The following is a 23,517-nucleotide window of genomic DNA, read 5'->3' on the forward strand; positions in this document are numbered from 1 at the left end:
CCTCCCTCTGTATCATTTATTATCCTTCTTTTTTTTTCTCTTTTTTTTTGTCATAAAAAAATACAATCATGTGTGCTTATCCCTTGCAGACTGTATTGATATATAATGTAGGAACCACAATATTAATAACAGAAAGAAACAACCCTTTTGTGTGAATGAGTGTGAATGGGGGAGGGAGGTTTTTTGTGTTGGTGCACTAATTGTAAGTGTATCTTGTGTTTTTTATGTTGATTTAATAATAAAAGCATATATATGTAACTGCTGTGTACCCGTCCCGCCAAGAACCCACACACAGGCTGGATTGGGTGATGTGGTTCTTTACTGGTAGCTGCAATGAGTGATCAGAACGCACATACACACAATATGTGGTTAACACCTCTGCTGATTTCGATGTCATTAGCAGAGTACAGGAAGTCTGCTCAAGTACATAACATTTTCATATTTTTACAATTACATGAAATGCAATTACAGATGTGACTTAATACAATGATTTTTAACAGTATACTTTTTTCGTGTGTGATCGTATAGTGGTTTTAACTTGCTTTTATCTTTAATGGTATTACAATTAATTCAATAAAACATATTTTTAACTTGGTTTTCAACCAACATCATCCTTTTTTAAATATTTATGAAATAGAAAATAGAAAAATACAAAATACAATACATGACACAAATAACTAAATGGACTTTTAGCACCCTCTGGTGGTGACTAGCGAATATGACAGACCACGTTGTTCGCATGTTAAAATGGCGAACAATACAAATTTAAATATGAACGTCTTGACACGTAAAACGCACATAGTGCAACAATTATTACCTGCAATGAGTGATCAGAACGCACATACACACAATATGTGGTTAACACCTCTGCTGATTTCGATGTCTACAGGGGGAAAATAATATCGACTTCAGTGCAAAATAGTAATACATCTGACGTGAGCAACAACCAATTCAAAACGAAAATTCCACAACGTAGCATTTCAACTGCTATTAAATAACTGTGTATCTTACAATAAATCTCACGTTAGCTTTAGTGTAATATATAATATTTTGCAGAGCAATATCAGAACGTGGATTACCATCAGCAGAGTACAGGAAGTCTACTAATAGCTTCCGGTTTTCAGCAACAAAATAATTGCTTGTAGCTGTCATTAGATGAGGATCAGAATCATTTCAATGTACACAAACAAATAGTGTATTGGTAAGAACAACTCTAAAATATTGGAAATAATTGTATATGTATGTTTTTACTGTAAATCCTCCTTAAGGTGGTCACATATCCCCATGCTGTAACTGTGAAATCAATATTTATCATTTTTTCCCTAATTTAAAGAATTTAGCCGAATTATAATAATATAAATACCAATACACTGAACAAGTAAGAATAAAATGTGTTTATATGTGCATGAACGTGTGAATAAAAGTTAGGACAGAATAAAAAGAAGGCAGAGATTATTTCATTGATTAATATACTAAGTCATTAATGTCTCAAATATAATGGTTTTACAATGTCTATAACTTTATTTTTGTATTGAAAAATACGTTTTCTCTCTGTTTTTGAAGGGCTGAATAAAGTCTTGTCAATATCAAAATCGCCATTTTTTTTAGATGACATTTTTCTCTGAGGTTATATTTATCTTCATTTTTGTGAAGAATTGTTGTACCTTTTTACTTAGTTTGCTTTGTAAATCATTTTGACTGTTTGAAAAAGCACCAAATCATTAAATTAAATATTTTATATTCAAATGGAGTGTTTGATTGTTCTCAATATCCAATATTATGTAAAAAAGGACCAAATTTAGAACCTGAAAAAAACAGATTTTAATCTGAAAAAGATGCGAATCTTGGAAAAAAATTAATGAAACTGTAAAAAAATAAAAATTGAATCTGAAAAAGTAGAACGCTTTAATATTAAAATATATATAAATGAAAAGAAATAATTAATAAAAACATACTTTTGTGTGAAAATTATATTCATCCTGAAAAATATATTTTATTTTGAATACACTGAGGTATTTTTCAACATCAAAATCTGAACTTTTAGTTTCAGAGTACAAAAGTACAAAACTGTTGTCCCTAATTGACCTCCATATAAATGAATGATGCATCCAAACAAGCAAGTAAACAACAATTTACTCATATAGAGTCTGACGTTCTTAGATCCATTGGCGTTGCTAGGCCTATTTTAGGGGTTTCAAGCCCCCCTAAAATATTCTTAAGCCCCCCTAAATAATTTGGTGTAAAAAAAAAAAAAAATATATATATATATATATATATATATATATATATATATATATATATATATACATATATATATATTTTTTTTCTCCGGCATGTATTTGTAAAAAAAAAAAAAAAAAAAAAAAATATATATATATATATATATATATATATATATATATTTTTTATTTTTTTTACAAATACATGCCGACATATTCATTGTAAAGTGGCCCGAATATGAGTTTAAATAAATAATCATGTAACCTGTCATTATTCACTCAGTTTCCCCTCACTTCATAGCGTAAGGTAGAGAGCCCCTTTCGTGCGTCAGTATCCAATCCATTCCACTTGTTCATATAGAAAATGCCGACATCACTCAAAACCCAGTCCGCATTTTCTTTGCGACCTTGCTTGCGGTCCTTGGACTTGTTCATATAGAAAATTCCCACATCACTCAAAATACAGTCCGCATTTTCTCTGCGACCTTGCTTGCGGTCCTGCAGGTGTACGAAGCACATTAGCACACAGCACTGCAGAACAAGAACGTGAACGGATGCAAAATGGACATAAGAAACTTTTTCAAGAAAGTAAGTATTCATCACTGCTTGTATTAAAATCTATTAGCTCCACTTTACACCAGGTCTGTGTTTGACAAAAAGTTACATTCCCACTCTAAAACAATGCTGCTACTTAGTTAGCTAGTTAGCCTGAAATGCATCATTGTAAGGAAGGGATAGTAGTTCTTTTAGAGTTGGGACACAATGGACAGATTCCGGCCAGAGAATCCTTTAATCATCTTTATTGCTGAAAGGTAGATGTGAATGTGTGTGGTTTTGTGTGTGTGTGTGTGTGTGTGTGTGTGTGTGTGTGTGTGTGTGTGTGTGTGTGTGTGTGTGTGTGTGTGTGTGTGTGTGTGTGTGTGTGTGTGTGTGAACAAATAGAGAAAAGAGGAAAAATTACAATCCACTTATATACTCATTAATATGCAGCAATATACATGGATATGCATACATAATATGACATAATATAATATAATATAAAGGTGTGCATAATAACAACATATATATTGCATTTAACTATGCATGAACTTCAAACAAGTTTCTAAGCTTCAGAGGCATAAATGGCGATTATGTGGTCTCTGTCGCCATCTAAAGGCCAAACTCCGCCATCGCAGTTGCAATGACGTTAAATAAACTACACGTGAATGTAAACGCCGTCAACGAGACTAATTATCTCTCAATTGACCCAAACACAACTGAACTTAGCATACGATGCACCAAACATTTGCAGAAGTAGCAAGGCACGACATTCAGTTCAAATGCTGTAACAGTATGTGACAAAACTTACATTTAGTCGTCAACGCACACAAGGCTGGCTGCCACCATTGATTGAAACCGGCTATTCTGACAAAGACGTGCTTTAAAGGGGAAATGACGTCACAGATTGACCTAAGACACAGGAACATTACAAAACTGGTTAAAGACACACAATAGGCTTTCGTACAGTGACAGTACATCTACTTTGAGACAAGAGCTATAGTGATGCATGCTTGGTTATGCTTTAAAGTCATATCCAACAATTGCGACAACGACTTTTTACTGTCAACTGAGTTTCGTTTTTTAGTGATTTCTGCTGGTGGTGTGCCTCCGCATTTTTTCAACGCAAAAAATGTGCCTTGGCTCAAAAAAGGTTGATTATACTGCGTAAAAAAGCTTACTTACACACAAAAACCTGCCGTACGCGCTTTTTCATGGCAAAGTTGAGATGCGTCGAGACTGACGTTGACGTGGAAATGTGCGCTTGCTGCCACATGTACGTCTCTACATGCTGGAGATACTTTGGCGACACACAGAGGTGTCGCCGGGTAGCAGTTCACATACAAAGGCCAACTTTTACAAACCCCGTTTCCATATGAGTTGGGAAATTGTGTTAGATGTAAATATAAACGGAATACAATGATTTGCAAATCATTTTCAACCCATATTCAGTTGAATATGCTACAAAGACAACATATTTGATGTTCAAACTCATAAACTTTGTTTATTTTTTTTTGCAAATAATAATTAACTTAGAATTTCATGGCTGCAACATGTGCCAAAGTAGTTGGGAAAGGGCATGTTCACCACTGTGTTACATGGCCTTTCCTTTTAACAACACTCAGTAAACGTTTGGGAACTGAGAAAACACATTTTTGAAGCTTCTCAGGTGGAATTCTTTCCCATTCTTGCTTGATGTACAGCTTAAGTTGTTCAACAGTCCGGGGGTCTCCGTTGTGCTATTTTAGGCTTCATAATGCGCCACACATTTTCAATGGGAGACAGGTCTGGACTACAGGCAGGCCAGTCTAGTACCCGCACTCTTTTACTATGAAGCCACGTTGATGTAACACGTGGCTTGGCATTGTCTTGCTGAAATAAGCAGGGGCGTCCATGGTAATGTTGCTTGGATGGCAACATATGTTGCTCCAAAACCTGTATGTACCTTTCAGCATTAATGGAGCCTTCAGAGATGTGTAAGTTACCCATGTCTTGGGCACTAATACACCCCCATACCATCACACATGCTGGCTTTTCAACTTTGCGCCTGTAACAATCCGCATGGTTCTTTTCCTCTTTGGTCCGGAGGACACGACATCCACAGTTTCCAAAAACAATTTGGAAATCTGGACTCGTCAGACCACAGAACACTTTTCCACTTTGTATCAGTCCATCTTAGATGAGCTCGGGCCCAGCAAAGCTGACGGCGTTTCTGGGTGTTGTTGATAAATGGTTTTCGCCTTGCATAGGAGAGTTTTTACTTGCACTTACAGATGTAGCGACCAACTGTAGTTGCAGACAGTGGGTTTCTGAAGTGTTCCTGAGCCCATGTGGTGATATCCTTTTCACACTGATGTCGCTTGTTGATGCAGTACAGCCTGAGGGATGGAAAGTCACGGGCTTAGCTGCTTACGTGCAGTGATTTCTCCAGATTCTCTGAACCCTTTGATGATATTACGGGCTGATGGTGAAATCCCTAAATTCCTTGCAATAGCTGGTTGAGAAAGGTTTTTCTTAAACTGTTCAACAATTTGCTCACGCATTTGTTGACAAAGCGGTGACCCTCGCCCCATCCTTGTTTGTGAATGACTGAGCATTTCATGGAATCGACTTTTATACCCAATCATGGCACCCACCTGTTCCCAATTTGCCTGTTCACCTGTGGGATGTTCCAAATAAGTGTTTGATGAGCATTCCTCAACTTTATCAGTATTTATTGCCACCTTTCCCAACTTCTTTGTCACGTGTTGCTGGCATCCAATTCTAAAGTTAATGATTATTTGCAAAAAAAAAAAAATGTTTATCAGTTTGAACATCAAATATGTTGTCTTTGTAGCATATTCAACTGAATATGGGTTGAAAATGATTTTTCAAATCATTGTATTCCGTTTATATTCACATCTAACACAATTTCCCAACTCATATGGAAACGGGGTTTGTACTTCTCACCCAGCAGGCACAAATTAAAGAAAACAATGGGAGCCACATAAATCTTTTGAAATTTAAAATGAAATAACACTGCATACAAAGTTTTTTTTTTGCTTTGTGCTATGTATAAACCAAGGCTCTCAGACATGCGGCCCGCAAGTTTTATATGAATGGTGCTTGACAGCGTCATATTTGTCATTCCTCCCGATTTTTCCGGCAGACTACGGATTTCAGGGTAACTAGGTAAATATTCTCTCGAACGTACTGTGATGGTACAGCGTTTAGCGCCTACTACAACCAGCGTGCCGGCCCAGCCACGCATTGTATGGGGCTCCTGCTTGCTCACGTAAGTGACAGCAAGGCATACTTGGTCAACAACCACACAGGTTACACTGACGGTCGCGGTAAAAAAAAAACTTTAACACTCTTACTAATAATGCGCCACACTGTGAACCCACACCAAACAAGAATGACAAAACACATTTCGGGAGAACATCTGCAACACAACAGAACAAATACCCAGAATCCCATGCAGCCCTAACTCTTCCGGGCTACATTATACACCCCAGCTACCAAACCCCGCCCACCTCAACCGACGCACAGAGGGGGGGTTGATGTGTGAGGGAGCAGGGTTGGGGTGGGGGCGGGGTTTGGTGGTAGCAGGGGGTGTATAATGTAGCCCGGAAGAGTCAGGGCTGCATGGGATTCTGGGTATTTGTTCTGTTGTGTTTATGTTGTGTTAAGGTGCAGATGTTCTCCCGAAATGTGTTTGTCATTTTTGTTTGGTTTTGGTTCAAAGTGTGGCGCATTATTAGTAAGAGTGTTAAAGTTGTTTTATTTGGCCACCGTCAGTGTAACCTGTGTGGCTGTTGACCAAGTATGCCTTGCTGTCACTTACGTGTGCAAGTAGAAAATGCATATAACAAGAGGCTGGGCTGGCACGCTGTTTGTAAAGGTTGTAGAGGGCGCTAAATGCTGTACCATCATGGCACGCCCTTATTATTATTGTAAGGGTGAAAATCGGAGAATATTTGTCCCGGGAGTTTTCCGCTTGAGGCACTGAAATCCGGAAGTCTCCCGGGGAAAATCGGGGGGGTCGGCAAGTATTCAGCTGAGCCGCATCAGAGTGATCAAAGAGCCGCATGCGGGGTTGCCGACCCCTGACATAGAAGAACTATAATAACGTTTGAGTGAATGGGCGCTTGCATTGGAGCAGGCCCATAATACATGGATGATGTTTTGGTGTAGAATAACAACAATTGTCCTCTTGTCAGCATTTTGACCAACATCCTGGACGTCCACCAAAACATGGGCTACTGCCCGCAGTTCGACGCCATCGATGAACTGCTGACTGGAAGAGAACACCTTCACCTCTACGCTCGCCTCCGCGGGGTGCCAGAGGTGGAGATCAGCAGGGTGAGGAGGAGCAGGACCACGTACTTAAGACTTACATGCAGGAGTGTGAAACCGCCTGTTTGCAGATTGCGGAGTGGGCCATCCAGAAGCTGGGTCTGTCCGAGTACGCGGGCCAAAGCGCCGGCACCTACAGCGGAGGGAACCGCAGGAAACTGTCAACAGCTATCGCCATGATCGGCTGTCCCGCTCTGGTCCTGCTGGAGAGTCCCAAACCCAAACTGACCCTCCCAATAACGTAAGCAAAATGTATTTTTTTTGTTCTCCACGTCAGGATGAACCCACAACAGGCATGGACCCGCTGTCCAGGCGCTTCCTCTGGAGCTCCATCGTGAGCGTGATCCAGGAGAAAAGAGCTGTCGTCCTCACCTCACACAGGTGCACCACACGTCTGAATGTGTATTTGGGAGTATTTTTGGAACGTAACGGTCGCTGTCCCTTTAACAGCATGGAGGAATGTGAGGCGCTCTGCACGCGTTTGGCCATCATGGTGAACGGGTCCTTCAAGTGTCTCGGAACCATTCAGCAACTCAAATACAAGTTGGTCTCTTTTGTGCTCGTCCACTTTGTGACACTCTTCGACAAATACATTTGTAAACACGTTATGATGGGACCGTATGTGGATGTACCGGATTTTTCGGACAATAAGGCACACTTAAAATTTTCTCAGAAATCAACAGTGCGCCTTATAACCCGGTGCGCCTAATGTACTGTCAGGTTCAAACACTGATGACATCTATTAAACAGACAAGAAGCAAGGAATCATGCAGAGACAGAGTTCAATTTGGCTCAATGAGGAGAGACGTTTGGAGCTGCACACTCAGTTACAATCTCCCACCACGCTCTAAGGTCCAGACCCACGTGCTCCTCTATTTATTTGGGAGGTCCCTGGTTACATCACTGAGGCTGCTTCTGAAGGAAGGGGGGGTAATTTCAGCAGCCCCAGTTAGACAGAAATGCAAATGTGCTGACACTCGTGATATCGCCCTGTCTCTGCTTTGTCTGTGTCACGGTCCTCAATAACACTGATAAGAGACGACTGCAATCCAAGATTGCAAATTGTTCACTTTGCACAGATAGAAAAGTACAACTTCAGCACAATTGATAATAACTATAGCAACGGCCTTTAAGCATAACAGTTGTGTGATAACTTACACATAATTATTCTAACATGTACGGAATAATGCTGGTTGTGTTTACCGACCTCGAAGCAATTTTATTTGGTACATGGTGTAATGATAAGTGTGACCAGTAGATGGCAGTCACACATAAGAGATACATGTAGACTTAAAAATCTGTCAAAATGTTTTAGTACGACTTTGAAGGCGCACCACTTGATGGATTGTCGGCCCATTACGGCTACCGTAGTCAGAGATATATTATATATTAAAGTATATAATATATAATATATATTATCTTCACAGTATTATGCTAAAACAACTTTTCTTACCTTTCTGGTACCTGCTGATGTGTATTTGGGATCTGCATAAGTCCTGAAAATTTGCGCACGTCCACCGCCGTAGTCGATAAGCTTCTTCTTTTTCTCTATCTTCTTGTTATGGGACATTCATACTCCACTGTTGCCATTTCTAATATAAAGTAGTGTAAAGTTCCTACTTATATCTGTCAGTATACTCGCCATGAAAGGCGCACCGGATTATAAGGCGCATTAAAGGAGTCATATTTTATTTTATTTTTTTCTGAATGTAAAAGACAGTCGCTTCAGGATGCGCCGTTTTGTGGGCGGTCTTATTTACGTGGCTCATCTTCGACTGCGTCTTCTCCCCGTCATCTTTGTTGTTGCGGTGTAGCGTGCAAGGACGGGAGTGGAAGAAGTGTCAAAAGATGGCATTCAGACTTTACTTCAATCAATAATTATAATCAATCATCCGTGGCTCACTAGTGCAACAACAACGTGAAAAACCGTCAAGACCGGAACTCTCTAATAACTAAAGTTCCTTGGGTGAATAATATAAACTCACTACACCGGTATGTTTTAGTGCTTTCATGGCGAGTTTACTGACAGATATAAGTAAGAACTTTACACTACTTTATATTAGAAATGGCAACAATGGAGGATGAATGTCCCATAACAAGAAGATAGAGAAAAAGAAGAAGTTTATCGACTACAAAGGCGGATGCGCGCACATATTCAGGATTCATGCAGATCCCAAATACACATCAGCAGGTACCAGAAAAGTTGCTTTTGCATAATATTTCAAAACAAAACGCCAGATAATATGTCTTACCTTATACACACACCATAACTTTAACTTAATAATAATTGTCAGATTCAAACACTGAAGACATATATTAAACAAGAATCAAACCGAGACAGAACTCATTTTGGCTCAGTGAGGAGAAACGTGTACATCTGTACCCTTTTACAGTGTCATTATGCTCTGCCAAAAGATTGTACGCCTCCTCTTTTATTTGGACTTTCCCTGATTACATGGCAACAGCTGTTTCTAAAGGGACGGTGGCCGTAAACAGCCATCGCCTTTGATTACAACAGTTCAAAAGAAAAGGTCATAAAACAGTTCACAGAAAAGGTCGCCTGGAGGGGAGTCTGGTCCTGCTTCCTCTCCGCTTTTGTAGTTCTTGGGTCAAGACAAAATCTTTCTGTGGATTACAATACATGAAAGAAACAGAACACCTTCATGTTGCTTCCCATCCTACACAGTGGAGTTTTACAAGCCTTCTTCTTGGTAAGTTCAAACACAAAGTTTTGTGATAACTTAGATACAGTTATTCTGACAATAATACTCGTATGTTGAAGCACAGTACAATCCATCAAGCGGTGCGGCTTCTTAGCTTACCAAAGTCGTACTAAAACATTTTGATGGATTTTTGAGCGCTGTGTGTAATGTTTTATATTTTCAATGGAACATTTAAAATGTTGGTGTTGTTTACTTGAGTCATATTGCAGTCTACACGTATCTTTTATGTTTGACTGCCATCTACTGGTCACAGTTGTCATTGCACCATGTACCAAATAACATAGCTTCGAGGTCGAAATTATTCCGTACATTAGACGTACCGGGTTATAATGCGCACTGTCGAGTTTTGAGAAAATGAAAGGGTTTTAAGTGCGCCTTATAGTCTGAAAAATACGGTAGATATTATCTTAGACAGGCAGGACTTGTATCTGACGTCTTTAGATCGTACAAGCACTTGGCACAGGGTACCTCAATACAACCCAGAGATCTGTAAGCTACGATTAAATGAAATCTGTCATCACGGTCAGATTTGGTGATGGCTACGTGGTGACCATGAAGATCAGGGCCTCCAAGGCCGGTTGCGCCCCCGATCTGAACCCGGCCGAAGCCTTCATGGAGAGCACCTTCCCCGGCTGCGTCCAGAGGGAAAAACACTACAACACCCTGCAGTACAAGATAGCCTCCTCCTCCCTGGCAAGGATCTTCCAGATGGTCCTGGCCAACAAAGACCAGCTCAACATCGAGGACTACTCGGTGTCACAGACCACTCTCGATCAAGTAAAAACAAAAGAGGTTTAAAGAGGAATGTAAATATTTTCTCACCAAGCTTGCATGTGTGTCCCTTCTTGAAGGTCTTTGTCAATTTTGCCAAACAACAATCAAGAGAAGACGAGGCCATAGTTCTGCATCCAAAAGCTGCCGGGGCACAGCAAGGTGGTCAGGGCACCCCCGTGAAGAGACTCAGGAAGTAAAGAAGCTTTATTTACTTTGGGAGGCGATTGTACTTGACAGACGTAGCTTTTGGGATTTGGAGCACAATCCTTTTTTGTAGGCAGAACCACCAAGCACGTTACAAGAAGGTGGAAGAAGTGGTAATGGCGTACATTTCCAACAAAGTTTCATTGATGCACATCACTTGTTTACATTCAACAATACCAATTATGTCCGTGTAGAACCTCAGTCATCCTGGTCATGGTAGTCCACAAAGGTTCAATCGAGGCAACTGGAGTAGCTTTTGGGATTTGGAGCACAATCTTTTTTTGTAGGCAGAACCACCAAGCACGTTACAAGAAGGTGGAAGAAGTGGTAATGGCGTACATTTCCAACAAAGTTTCATTGATGCACATCACTTATTTACATTCAACAATATAAATTATGTCCGTGTAGAACCTCAGTCATCCTGGTCATGGTAGTCCGCAAAGGTTCAATCGAGGCAACTGGAGTCCGTCTTCGTTGAAGACGTTTCTCCTTATTTCAGCCGTGTGAAATGTCCGTGGAAACCAGGCGTTTTTAAACATTAATTTCCTCACGTTTTACTAACATATTGTAGCGTTTAGAAATGTGGTTCTTAAACTGTTGCACAAGGAGTCTAAGGAGAAGTGTCCAAAGATGGGGTTAACTTTGTGTTCTTATCAGGCAATCCAGCAGAATCTATACATCCGTGGCTTCTTAACGTAACACACAACGCTGGAAATGTGTCGCGTGAAAACCCGTCCGACCGGAACTCTAGCAATAACAAAAGTTCCTTTTTTTTTTCTTTTTCTTTTTCTTTTTTTTTAAATTTTTTATTTATTTATTTATTTTTTGTGTGTGTTGTGTATGTATGTGTTTGTGTATATGTGGGCTTATGTATATGTGTGTGGGTGTATTAATGTGTATATATGTGTGGATGTGTATGTTTATATGTATATGCATACGTGTGGAAATGTGTGTATGTGTATGTATATGTATATGCATATATGTATGTGTATATGAATGTGTAGGTGTGTGCATGGGTGTGGATGTCCGGTGGCTCAATTGGCCTGGCTGTGGATGAGTTGGGGTAGGTGGGTTGGTGGCCTCGGTGGTAGCCGGGGGTGTGCGTTGTTGTGGTTTACGGGGTCGGTCGCTTTTTTGTTTTGGTTTCGGCGGCCGCGGGTGTTTACGCTGCGGACGGGCGGTGGTGGTGATGGTTGCTGCGGTGATACCAGCGGTTGGCATCGCTGTGTTGGGTTGGAGTGGTTGGGGGACTGTGGCTGGTGTCTGTGCGCTTGTGGGGTTGTGGGGATGGCTGGCGTTGGCTTGCCGGCTGGTTTGGGGGCTGGCAGGCGGACGGGATGCATTGGCTTCTTCCCCCGTTGGGGGGCTCCTTCCCCTGGCCGGGACTCGTATGGGCACGTTGCTGTGTGGATGGCCGGGATGCGGTGTTTGCATTGGGCGTGGGGGCTGTGCGGTTTCTCTGCGTTTGGTTGCCGGTATGGGCTCTGCAGGGTTGGGTTGGGGCGGGCGGGGGCTGGCTTTGTTTGGCGGGGGGAGGGGCTCGCGTGGCGTCACGTTAAAGTGGTCTGGTGTGGGTCACGGGCTGTGGCGGGGGGTGGCGGCCTCCTGGCCGTAGTTCCTGGTTGTCGGCCGCGTGGACTGGGGGGATGTCCGGGCCCTCTACTCCTACTTATAGCGCACACAGTCACACATATATAGGACTTTGGGGATTGTCCTGCGGGGAGGCATGGCGGGGGGTTGAGGATGCCTCCAATGGGGCTCCAGTCCTCCTTTCTTGTCCCCTGCTCGTCCATCCCTCAATCTTAGCTGCATATTAGACACTTAGGATTTGGGGGGCTTGGTTTGGTTGGGACCCACCATGACCTTGATGTCCCCCAATTTTAATCGCATTATTAGTTCCCACAAGCATACATATCTCACTCACGCTACAGTACACACATCAATAGGGACTGGAGGTCGGCTGTAACGGCTGACCTCCTAATTTTAACTACACAGTAGACACTCTGGGGGCCTTGTACACATGCATGGGGGGTTTGGGGTTCGGCGCACCCCTCATTGCCTCGTCGGCCGGCGGGGACTGCGGTCTGGTGGCCTGCCAGGCTTTTATTCATTTATTATTGTTATATATATATTTTTTATTTTTAATGTATTTATTATTTTTATTTTTATTATTACTCATTTTTATTTTATTTTATTTTTTAAATTTTATTTTTTATTTTATTTTTTTTTTATTTTTATTTTATTTCATTTTTTTTTAATCTTATTATTTATTTGTGTGTGGCGTCGCGCGGGTCTCACTTCCTGTTGGATGGGGTCCGTGCCCGTGTGGCCCGACCTTGCGCTGTGGGGTCTCTGTTGGTGACTTGGTGTGGTGGCGGCGCAGCCCCCGTGTCTGGTCTGGATGCTGTGTCCCGGTTGTTTGGGCGGTGGTGTGTTTGTGCGGGTTTGGGTTGGGGTGGGGGGCCTTTTGGTTGGGGGGGTTGTTGGTGTCTCTTGTTTGCGTGTTGGCGTTCGGGCTGACCGGCGGGCTGGCGCCGGCTGGTCTCCGTGGCCCTGGTGGCGTGTGGTTGCTGGTCGCAGTTTTTCTTTGATCGCTTTAATTTGATTGGCTGGTGCTGGCTGTCTGGGGTTATTGCGGCTGCTGTTTCTGCTGCCGTTTGTTTGTGGTGTGGGCGCCCGTGGCTGCTGGGTCTGGTGCAGGGGTGTGGCTGATGTTGTGACTGGTGGCAGCGCGCGCGTGTGATGGCTGTCGGGGCTGACGAACTGTGTATATGTATGTATATGTGTGTGTATGTATGTATGTTTATATATGTGTATGTGTACATATGTGTATGTATATGTATATATGTGTATGTGTGGGTATGTATACGTGTATGTGTGTATGTGTATGTGTATGTGTGTATGTATGTATGTATGTATATTTCTGGGGGTACGCTCTGGGCCTGCCTGTCAGACGGGGGTCGACGCCTCAGGCTACTGCATCCGAACTGCGTGTCTGGAGCTCCTGGGTCCCGCTGTCCATCCCTTCCGGGTGCCCGTCTTGGTTGGGGCCTGTTGGGCCTAGTCCCTGCGTCTATTGTGGTAGCTTGGTGCTGCAAGGTATTCCGAGGTGCTGCGAGTCGGCCAGTTGCTGGGGTAGTGACCTTGTTTGTCAGCATGTCTGTGATCTTCTTTTAATTCTTTTTTTTTTTAATTAATTAATTAATTAATTAATTTATTTATTTATTTTTAAAATATATTTTATTAATATTATTTTTTAATTTTTCCCCTCCCTCAGGGGGGGGGCTCGGCGGGGCGGTTGCTGGTTGTTCCATCTCCATCGTTGGGGTCCCTGCGGGTGGGGTGGGTGGTTCCCGTGGCCCTGTGCCTGGGTGGTCCTGCGGCAGCCGGTTTGGGTGGGGTGGCCGGGGGATGGCCTCGCTGCGCTCTCCGGGGGTGGGGGGTGGGCTCGTGGGGGCCCGGTTGCCGGTGGGGCGGGGGCGGTCTTCCCGTCCGGTTGCGGGGAGTCTCTGGGTCCTTCGGGCGGGGCGTCTCGCCTTTCTGCCCGTGTGGGGTGTGGTCTCTCGCTGGCTTGGGGTCTGGCTGTCCCCTGCTTTTCTCGTGCCCTGTCCTCCGCCGGGTGCGTCTGTCTGCGGCCTGCTGCTGGCCCTTGTGGGCGGTACGGTGGGTCGGGCTCTGGGGTTCCTGTCGCTGGCCGGCTTGGCTGCGTGGGGGCGGTGGTCCCTGGTTCCCTGGGCACCACGCCTCCTGTTTGTGGGTTGGGCTCTCGGGGGTGATGGGGCCGTGCTCTGGCTCCCACGCACTCTGGGAGTCGAATGTATTGTACATGCAAATTCACATATGCTCACATACGTACATAGGTACCTACGCTCCCACATACATACACAAATACAGTACATATTTACCTACCTAATGTTCGTACATCCACACGCACATTCAATATACAAACATACACATACACATACTGTACATATACATTCACTGTACAAACACATATACACATTCTGTACATATACATTCATTGTACAAACACATATACACATTCTGTACATATACAAGTACATATGCATACTTACACTCATGCACATAATCACGTTTCATCAAACATATATTAACGTTGTTGCCCTAGGGTAAACTGGGTGTAACACATGGCACACTGACAAAGCTTAACCTATTGTGACTATAACAATCTACAAGGTTAATGTAGGTTGCTTCTCTTTCTCCCCCTCCATTTTTCTGCATTCTTTTGTATCTCAAGTTATCATTACGTATATGTATTGTTGCATTTAAACAACTGTATTGTTGATAATAAAGGTAAATTATTGGTATTGTTCATTATCAATAGCGCTATTTCTATTGGTATTTGTATTGATCCATTTGTAGTGTAATAATGCTCATTGTCATTTCTGTATTATTTTTTATTTTTCGCTAACTGCTTATTTGCTATTACTTTTACCATCATATTTGTACATGTCATATTTGCTGATGTTGCTCTATTGTTGTTGTTGTTGTTGTTTGCTGTTGTTGTTTTTGTCTCTCTGTCTAATCCCCCTCTTGTCCCCACAATTTCCCCCTCTGTCTTCTTTTTTTTTCTCTTTCTATCCCCTCCTGCTCCGGCCCGGCTGCACTAAATGATAATATAAATACATTTAATAAAGTCAAATACAAATAAGGCAACAAGAGAAGTATCCTACACTTCTCTTTTGTAAAGTAAATCTGAACAGCCGACATGGGCATCTACATCAACTATATGATTTGCCTGAGAAGCTGGACAGGACATAAAAAAAATAAAAATAAAAAAAAATAAAAAAAATAAAAAATAAAAAAATAAAAAAGTTCCGTGGGTGAATAATGTCTGTCCATCCATCCATCCATCCATCTTCTTCCGCTTATCCGAGGTCTAAGCAGGGAAGCCCAGACTTTCCTCTCCCCAGCCACTTCGTCCAGCTCTTCCCGGGGGATCCTATGGCGTTCCCAGGCCAGCCGGGAGACATAGTCTTCCCAACGTGTCCTGGGTCTTCCCCGTGGCCTCCTACCTGTCGGACGTGCCCAAAACACCTCCCTAGGGAAGCGTTCAGGTGGCATCCTGACCAGATGCCCGAACCACCTCATCTGGCTCCTCTCCATGTGGAGGAGCAGCGGCTTTACTTTGAGCTCCCCCCGGATGACAGAGCTTCTCGCCCTATCTCTAAGGGAGAGCCCCGCCACCCGGCGGAGGAAACTCATTTCGGCCGCTTGTACCCGTGATCTTGTCCTTTTGGTCATAACCCAAAGCTCATGACCATAGGTGAGGATGGGAACGTAGATCGACCGGTAAATCGAGAGCTTTGCCTTCCGGCTCGGCTCCTTCTTCACCACAACGGATCGATACAGCGTCCGCATTACTGAAGACGCCGCACTGATCCGCCTATCGATATCATGATCCACTCTTCCCCCACTCGTGAACAAGACTCCGAGGTACTTGAACTCCTCCACTTGGGGCAAGATCTCCTCCCCAACCCGGAGATGGCACTCCACCCTTTTCCGGGCGAGAACCATGGACTCGGACTTGGAGGTGCTGATTCCCATCCCAGTCGCTTCACACTCGGCTGCGAACCGATCCAGTGAGAGCTGAAGATCTTGGCCAGACGAAGCCATCAGGACCACATCATCTGCAAAAAGCAGAGACCTAATCCTGCAGCCACCAAACCAGATCCCCTCAACGCCCTGACTGCGCCTAGAAATTCTGTCCATAAAGGTTATGAAAAGAATCGGTGACAAAGGGCAGCCTTGGCGGAGTACAACCCTCACTGGAAACGAGTCCGACTTACTGCCGGCAATGCGGACCAAGCTCTGACACTGATTATACAGGGCGTGAACCGCCACAATCAGACAGTCCGATACCCCATACTCTCTGAGCACTCTCCACAGGACTTCCCGGGGTACACGGTCGAATGCCTTCTCCAAGTCCACAAAGCACATGTACACTGGTTGGGCAAACTCCCATGTACCCTCAAGAGCCCCGCCACCCGGCGGAGGAAAGTCATTTCGGCCGCTTGTACCCGTGATCTTGTCCTTTCGGTCATAACCCAAAGCTCATGACCATAGATGAGGATGGGAACGTAGATCGACCGGTAAATTGAGAGCTTTGCCTTCCGGCTCAGCTCCTTCTTCACCACAACGGATCGATACAGCGTCCGCATTACTGAAGACGCCGCACCGATCCGCCTGTCGATCTCACGATCCACTCTTCCCTCACTCGTGAACAAGACTCCGAGGTACTTGAACTCCTCCACTTGGGGCAGGGTCTCCTCCCCATTCCACCCTTTTCCGGGCGAGAACCATGGACTCGGACTTGGAGGTGAATAATGTAATCCCACTAAAACAGAGGTGCCCATTACGTCGATCGCGAGCTACTAGTCGACGGTGGAGGGTGTGTCAGTCGACCGCCAGCCAGGCATTGAAAGTTGCCTCGATTCAACCTGGGTGCAATAATGAAAATCTGAAATTAAGGCCAAAAGTGCTTACTTTTGACTGGAAGGACCTTTTTTGTTCCTTGGCTTTTTTATGTCAAGCCAATTTGCTTGTCTCATAATATGCATTCTAGAATCTGAGCTATATTACAAAACCCAAAACCAGTGAAGTTGTCTCTTTGTGTAATTCGTAAATAAAAACAGAATACAATAATTTGCTTTTTTTTTTTGGCAAATAATCATTAACTTAGAATTTATTGGCAGCAACACATTGCAAAAAAGTTGTCACAGGGGCATGTTCACCACTGTGTCACATGGCCTTTCCTTTTAACAACACTCAGTAAACGCTTGGGAACTGAGGAGACACATTTTTGAAGCTCTTCAGGTGGAATTATTTCCCATTCTTGCTTGATGTACAGCTTAAGTTGTTCCGGAGGGTTCTTTTCCTCTTTGGTCCAGAGAACACGACGTCCACAGTTTCCAAAAACAATATGAAATGTGGACTTGTCAGACCACAGAACACTTTTCCACTTTGCATGAGTCCATCTTAGATGAGCTCAGGCCCAGTGGGTGTTGTTGATAAATGGCTTTCGCTTTGCATAGTAGAGTTTCAACTTGCACTTACAGACGTAGCGGTGAACTGTAGTTACTGACAGTAGTTTTCTGAAGTGTTCCTGAGCCCATGTGGTGATATCCTTTACACACTGATGTCGCTTCTTGACGCATTACCGCCTGAGGGATCGAAGGTCCGTAATATCATCGCTTACGTGCAGTGATTTCTCCAGATTCTCTGAAGATGGTGAAATCCCGAAATTCCTTGCAATAGCTGGTTGAGAAATGTTGTTCTTAAACAATTTGCTCACGCATTTGTTGACAAAGCGGTGACCCTCGCCCCGTCCTTGTTGGTGAACGACTGAGCATTTCGTGGAAGCTGCTTGTATACCCAATCATGGCACCCACCTGTTCCCAATTAGCCTGTTCACCTGTGGGATGTTCCAAATAAGTGTTTGATGAGCATTCCTCAACTTTCTCAGTCTTTTTTGCCACTTGTGCCAGCTTTTTTGAAACAATTCCAAATGAGCTAATATTTGCAAAAAATTAAGTTTACCAGTTGGAACGTTAAGTATCTTGTCTTTGCCGTCTATTCAATTGAATATAAGTTGAAAAGGATTTGTTGTATTCTGTTTTTATTTACCATTTACACAACGTGACAACTTCACTGCTTTAGGGTTTCGTACTTAAAATAAGATAATCTGTCTGTTTTTTTATTTTTTTTGTCAAAGATACTTTTGACCTCGATTTTGGTGCCGATCTCAATTATAAAACCCTTCGAATGGCACCTGAAATATGTCGCACTCTGCATGAACAAGTGGAAAAACTCTGCATTTTTCAACGACTGCCTTTGTAGCAATGACGTGCCTGCAGGCCTCGCCAGCCCCAGACTGCAGGACCAGGACCAAGGCAGGTCAGTAAGTGGGAATTACATTTACTTCAAATGCCAAGCTTTTTTGTTTTTTTGCCTTCTTTAGTTACTCGAACGAAGCACGGGGAACATAATTTAGTTTTAGCACTTTATGCAGAAATAATCTACCCTTTTTTTTTTTATAAAACATTGGCAGCTTGCAAAAGCTAATTGTTGTTGCTCAGTGCATTTCAACACTTTTCGATATCAGCCTCATCTCTTCAGTATTTGCGCTTTGTCAGACATGAATGTAATGTTCCTGGAGCTAACAACCACACAAATAAAGATATTTTCCCGATGACCATTTACTTGCCGTATTTTCCGGACCGTAGGGCGCACCGGATTATAAGGCGCACTGCCGATGAGCGGGTCTAGTCAGGTCTATTTTCATACATAAGGCGCATTATCCATCCATCCATCCATCTTCTTCCGCTTATCGGAGGTCGGGTCGCGGGGGCAGCAGCCTAAGCAGGGAAGCCCAGACTTCCCTCTCCCCAGCCACTTCGTCCAGCTCCTCCCGGGGGATCCCGGGGCGTTCCCAGGCCAGCCGGGATATATAGTCTTCCCAACGTGTCCTGGGTCTTCCCCGTGGCCTCCTACCGGTCGGACGTGCCCTAAACACCTCCCTAGGGAGGCGTTTGGGTGGCATCCTGACCAGATGCCCGAACCACCTCATCTGGCTCCTCTCGATGTGGAGGAGCAGCAGCTTTACTTTGAGCTCCCCCCGGATGACAGAGCTTCTCACCCTATCTCTAAGGGAGAGCCCCGCCACCCGGCGGAGGAAACTCATTCGGCCGGGTCCTTTCGGTCATAACCCAAAGCTCATGACCACAGGTGAGGATAGGAACGTAGATCGACCGGTAAATCGAGAGCTTTGCCTTCCGGCCCGGCTCCTTCTTCACCACAACAGATCGATACAGCGTCCGCATTACTGAAGACGCCGCAGTGATCCGCCTGTCGATCTCACGATTCACTCTTCCCCCACTCGTGAACAAGACTCCGAGGTACTTGAACTCCTCCACTTGGGGCAAGATCTCCTCCCCAACCCGGAGATGGCACCCCACCCTTTTCCGGGCGAGAACCATGGACTCGGACTTGGAGGTGCTGATTCCCACTCGGCTGCAAACCGATCCAGTGAGAGCTGAAGATCCTGGCCAGATGAAGCCATCAGGACCACATCATCTGCAAAAAGCAGAGACCTAATCCTGCAGCCACCAAACCAGATCCCCTCAACGCCCTGACTGCCCCTAGAAATTCTGTCCATAAAGGTTATGAACAGAATCGGTGACAAAGGGCAGCCTTGGCGGAGACCAACCCTCACTGGAAACGAGTCCGACTTACTGCCGGCAATGCGGACCAAGCTCTGACACTGATCATACAGGGCGCGAACCGCCACAATAAGACAGTCCGTTACCCCATACTCTCTGAGCACTCCCCACAGGACTTCCCGCGGTACACGGTCGAATGCCTTCTCCAAGTCCACAAAACACATGTAGACTGGTTGGGCAAACTCCCATGCACCCTCAAGGACCCTGCTGAGAGTATAGAGCTGGTCCACAGTTCCACGACCAGGACGAAAACCACACTGTTCCTCCTGAATCCGAGGTTCGACTATCCGGCGTAGTCTCCTCTCCAGTACACCTGAATAGACCTTACCGGGAAGGCTGAGGAGTGTGATCCCACGATAGTTGTAACACACCCTACGGTTTCCCTTCTTAAAGAGAGGAACCACCACCCCGGTCGGGCCAATCCAGAGGTACCGCCCCAGATGTCCACGCGATGTTGCAGAGTCTTGTCAACCAAGACAGCCCCACAACATCCAGAGCCTTAAGGAACTCCGGGCGGATCTCATCCACCCCCAAGGCGCATTAAAGGAGTCTTATTACATTTTTCTAAATGTAAAAGACTTCCTTGTGGTCTACATAACATGTGATGGTGGTTCTTTGGTCAAAATGTTGCATAGATGATGTTTTACATGTTTTACACATCATCTTCAAGTCGATTTCTGACAGTCGCTTCCGGATGTAGCATTTTGTGAGCGGTCTTATTTACGTGGCTCACCTTCAGCAGCGTCTTCTCCCCGTCATCTTTGTTGTAGCGGTGTAGCGTGCAAGGACGGGAGTGGAAGAAGTGTCAAAAGATGGCGCTAACTGTTTTAATGACATTCAGACTTTACTTCAATCAATAACGGAGCAGCATCTCCTCATCCGGAAACAACAACAAGGCCGGAAATGTGTCCCGTGAAAAAACGTTCGACCGGAGTTCTCTAATAACTAAAGTTCCTTGGGTGAATAATGTAAACTCACTACACCGGTATGTTTTAGCGCTGTCATGGCGAGTTTACTGACAGATATAAGTAAGAACTTTACACTACTTTATATTAGAAATGGCAACAGCAGAGGATGAATGTCACATAACAAGAAGATAAAGAAATATAACTTGGCTCCACAAACTTAGATTGCAATCAGAGTTGGTACACATGACGATGATGACACCCTGTCGTGAATAATGTGCGAAAACTGCCCCTCGCCATCAACCATCAAATTGTGGCCATCAAATTGTCGTTACTTCTCTTTAGATGTTTGGATCTCCTTGCAAACTGATATTAGGCCCTTCAGTCGGGGTCTGATCATGACTAGTCATTGATATCGACACCAACATCGCCCCCTTGTGGTGGAACATTATAACAGTCATAACTTCCTTCCACATGCTCCAATCTTCCCGTTTGTTTTAATGGTGGGTCGAGATCATTGTCATTCTACATCCTGTACGCAAATTCAAAATGACAATTTTAATAGTCGGCACATTTTCTAACGTCACATATTGTTGTTGTTTGTGTTACACAATCTTGTTAATAAATGTGATACAATTAATAAGTAAGACTTTATTTGTACACCTAAGTAAATTAGTTTTTGGGTGAAAAATAGAAGATGCTACCTCACTAAAAAGATTAATTGTTTAACAATTTATTTTCCATGAATTAATTTAGATCCAGAACACACATTGTTATTATGTCTTATTATATTATAATCCAGTGACGTGCGGTCACTAGAGGCAGGTGAGGCCTCGCCTCACCTGCCTCATTGAAAGAAAAAAAATGTAAAAAGAAAACAAATTAATTAAATTGTTATATGTATTCAGTGATTATACTATAAAGTCATTTTCCATTTAACTTCACCAGTTTTCGATTATTTTTATTCAAAATCGCTGAATTTTCACATTTGCCATTCAAATACTGAGAAGAGACGGTGCGGTGAACAGCAGCCAGTTGAGGCACGTCACTCAGTGCCTCAACATGGATTGCGGACTCGGCTAACTGCTGGCCTGCTGTGCAGTGAAACCGTATTGCTATATGAATTATATTATACATTTCCATAGTTTAGTTAGCTGAGGTATATAATGTACAGTGTATTTTGTCAACAACTGTATGTGTGTAACGTATTTCTTGTGCTGAGCGATCATAAAACGGCTGCAAAAGACGCACTGGCTGAGGCTCGCAGTAATCCCGCCTCCTGCACCCCCGCCGTAGAATGCACCCCCTGACGGGAGTGTTATATCAACTAAAGCCCACACTTAAACTTTCCACGTGCAAGATTGAATCTATTTATAAAAGTTATTTCATAAGAAGCCAAAAAGTGCAAAAACAATAATGTTCGTGTTGGAGGAGTTGTGAATGACTGCAGGGCCACAACATTAGGTACACCTGCAGACTGCAGGTGTACCTAATTCACAACTCCTCCAACACGAACATTATTGTTTTTGCACTTTTTGGCTTCTTATTAAATAACTTTTGTAACCTATTTTTATGGGCTTTCCTCTTTGTGATGTTAAGTTCCTGTTATGCGCTGTTATACAGTATATGCCTTGAGCTCTTATTTTGAAGGCGCTAAGAGCGGAAGTGATGACACGTTGGAGTGGAGCGGAGGTTTTTGAAAGAAGGTACATAAAGTGGTCCTCGTGTAAACTGGAGCCTCCGTGTTTGATACCCCCAAACAATGTTCCCTCTAATTTTCCATATGCGTGAACCTACTCAGTGGCCTAGTGGTTAGAGTGTCCGCCCTGAGATGGGTAGGTTGTGAGTTCAAACCTCGGCCGAGTCATACCAAAGACTATAAAAATGGGAGCCATTACCTCCCTGCTTGGCACTCAGCATCAAGGGTTGGAATTGGGGGTTAAATCACCAAAAATGATTCCCGAGCGTGGCACCGCTGCTGCTCACTGCTCCCCTCACCTCCCAGGGGCTGAACAAACATTTGATGGGTCAAATGCATAGGACAAATTTCATCACACCTAGTGTGTGGTACTTTAACTTAGATGTGCACACTGAGGCCACACCAGCAGCACACCTGTCCCAAACCTGACTAAATACCAAGTTCAATGTTTTATTATTATAATCAAATGACAGAAGTCATTTCCATGGGATTAATTTCTAAAATAAGTGTTTTGGCCCACTTACAATGACAGTAACACAACATTTTGTTTTTCATGAGCTGTGTACTAGTATTGTATGTCTGGGTGGTGGTCCTGCTTTGGAAGTAATTTGTACCTCTTTCCGATATCGCATTTAGTTCCCACTAAAACATTCACATGTTGCACAATGAGATGTAAACATGGGATCATGTGTACATTCCTGTAACTTTGTTTGTAAAATATATCTTTATTAGTATTTATTTAATATAATAACATCATTTCATGATTAATAGTTATACATTAAGATTAAATTAAGAATTATTTATTTATTTATTTTCACTAAAGAAGGGTTCGGTGAATGCGCATATGAAACTGGTGGGGTTCAGTACCTCCAACAA

At 43.6% G+C, this 23,517-nt stretch overlaps 3 protein-coding genes across 3 annotated transcripts in view; all 3 read left to right on the plus strand.

Annotated features, from left to right (window-relative positions):
* The window catches only part of LOC133609138 (class I histocompatibility antigen, F10 alpha chain-like), a 264,787-nt gene that overhangs the window by 181,294 nt on the left and 59,976 nt on the right, over positions 1 to 23,517 (plus strand). The window lies entirely within an intron of this gene.
* LOC140678939 (retinal-specific phospholipid-transporting ATPase ABCA4-like) lies at positions 7,562 to 10,820 on the plus strand. The gene is made up of 3 exons (XM_072913416.1): positions 7,562 to 7,637; positions 10,345 to 10,594; positions 10,669 to 10,820. The coding sequence occupies exons 1-3, from the start codon at positions 7,585 to 7,587 to the stop codon at positions 10,786 to 10,788; spliced, it is 423 nt and encodes a 140-aa protein (XP_072769517.1). The 5' UTR covers positions 7,562 to 7,584; the 3' UTR covers positions 10,789 to 10,820.
* LOC133609285 (class I histocompatibility antigen, F10 alpha chain-like) overlaps positions 18,658 to 23,517 on the plus strand; it is a 27,584-nt gene continuing 22,724 nt past the window's right edge. The window contains exon 1 of the mRNA XM_061964792.2: positions 18,658 to 18,712. Within this exon, the coding sequence (XP_061820776.2) occupies positions 18,658 to 18,712 (55 nt within the window). The remainder of the gene's footprint in view (positions 18,713 to 23,517) is intronic.

Source organism: Nerophis lumbriciformis, linkage group LG07 (assembly GCF_033978685.3).
Source record: "Nerophis lumbriciformis linkage group LG07, RoL_Nlum_v2.1, whole genome shotgun sequence".
NCBI classification, from domain to species: Eukaryota; Metazoa; Chordata; class Actinopteri; order Syngnathiformes; family Syngnathidae; genus Nerophis; species Nerophis lumbriciformis.

Bases quoted from the DNA above. Each gene is read 5' to 3' on its own strand.
- LOC140678939 (XM_072913416.1), top strand. From the start codon at position 7,585: ATGGTGAACGGGTCCTTCAAGTGTCTCGGAACCATTCAGCAACTCAAA. The intron at 7,638-10,344 runs GTTGGTCTCTTT...CATCACGGTCAG, and splicing joins ATTCAGCAACTCAAATACAA to ATTTGGTGATGGCTACGTGG. The intron at 10,595-10,668 runs GTAAAAACAAAA...CCCTTCTTGAAG, and splicing joins CACAGACCACTCTCGATCAA to GTCTTTGTCAATTTTGCCAA.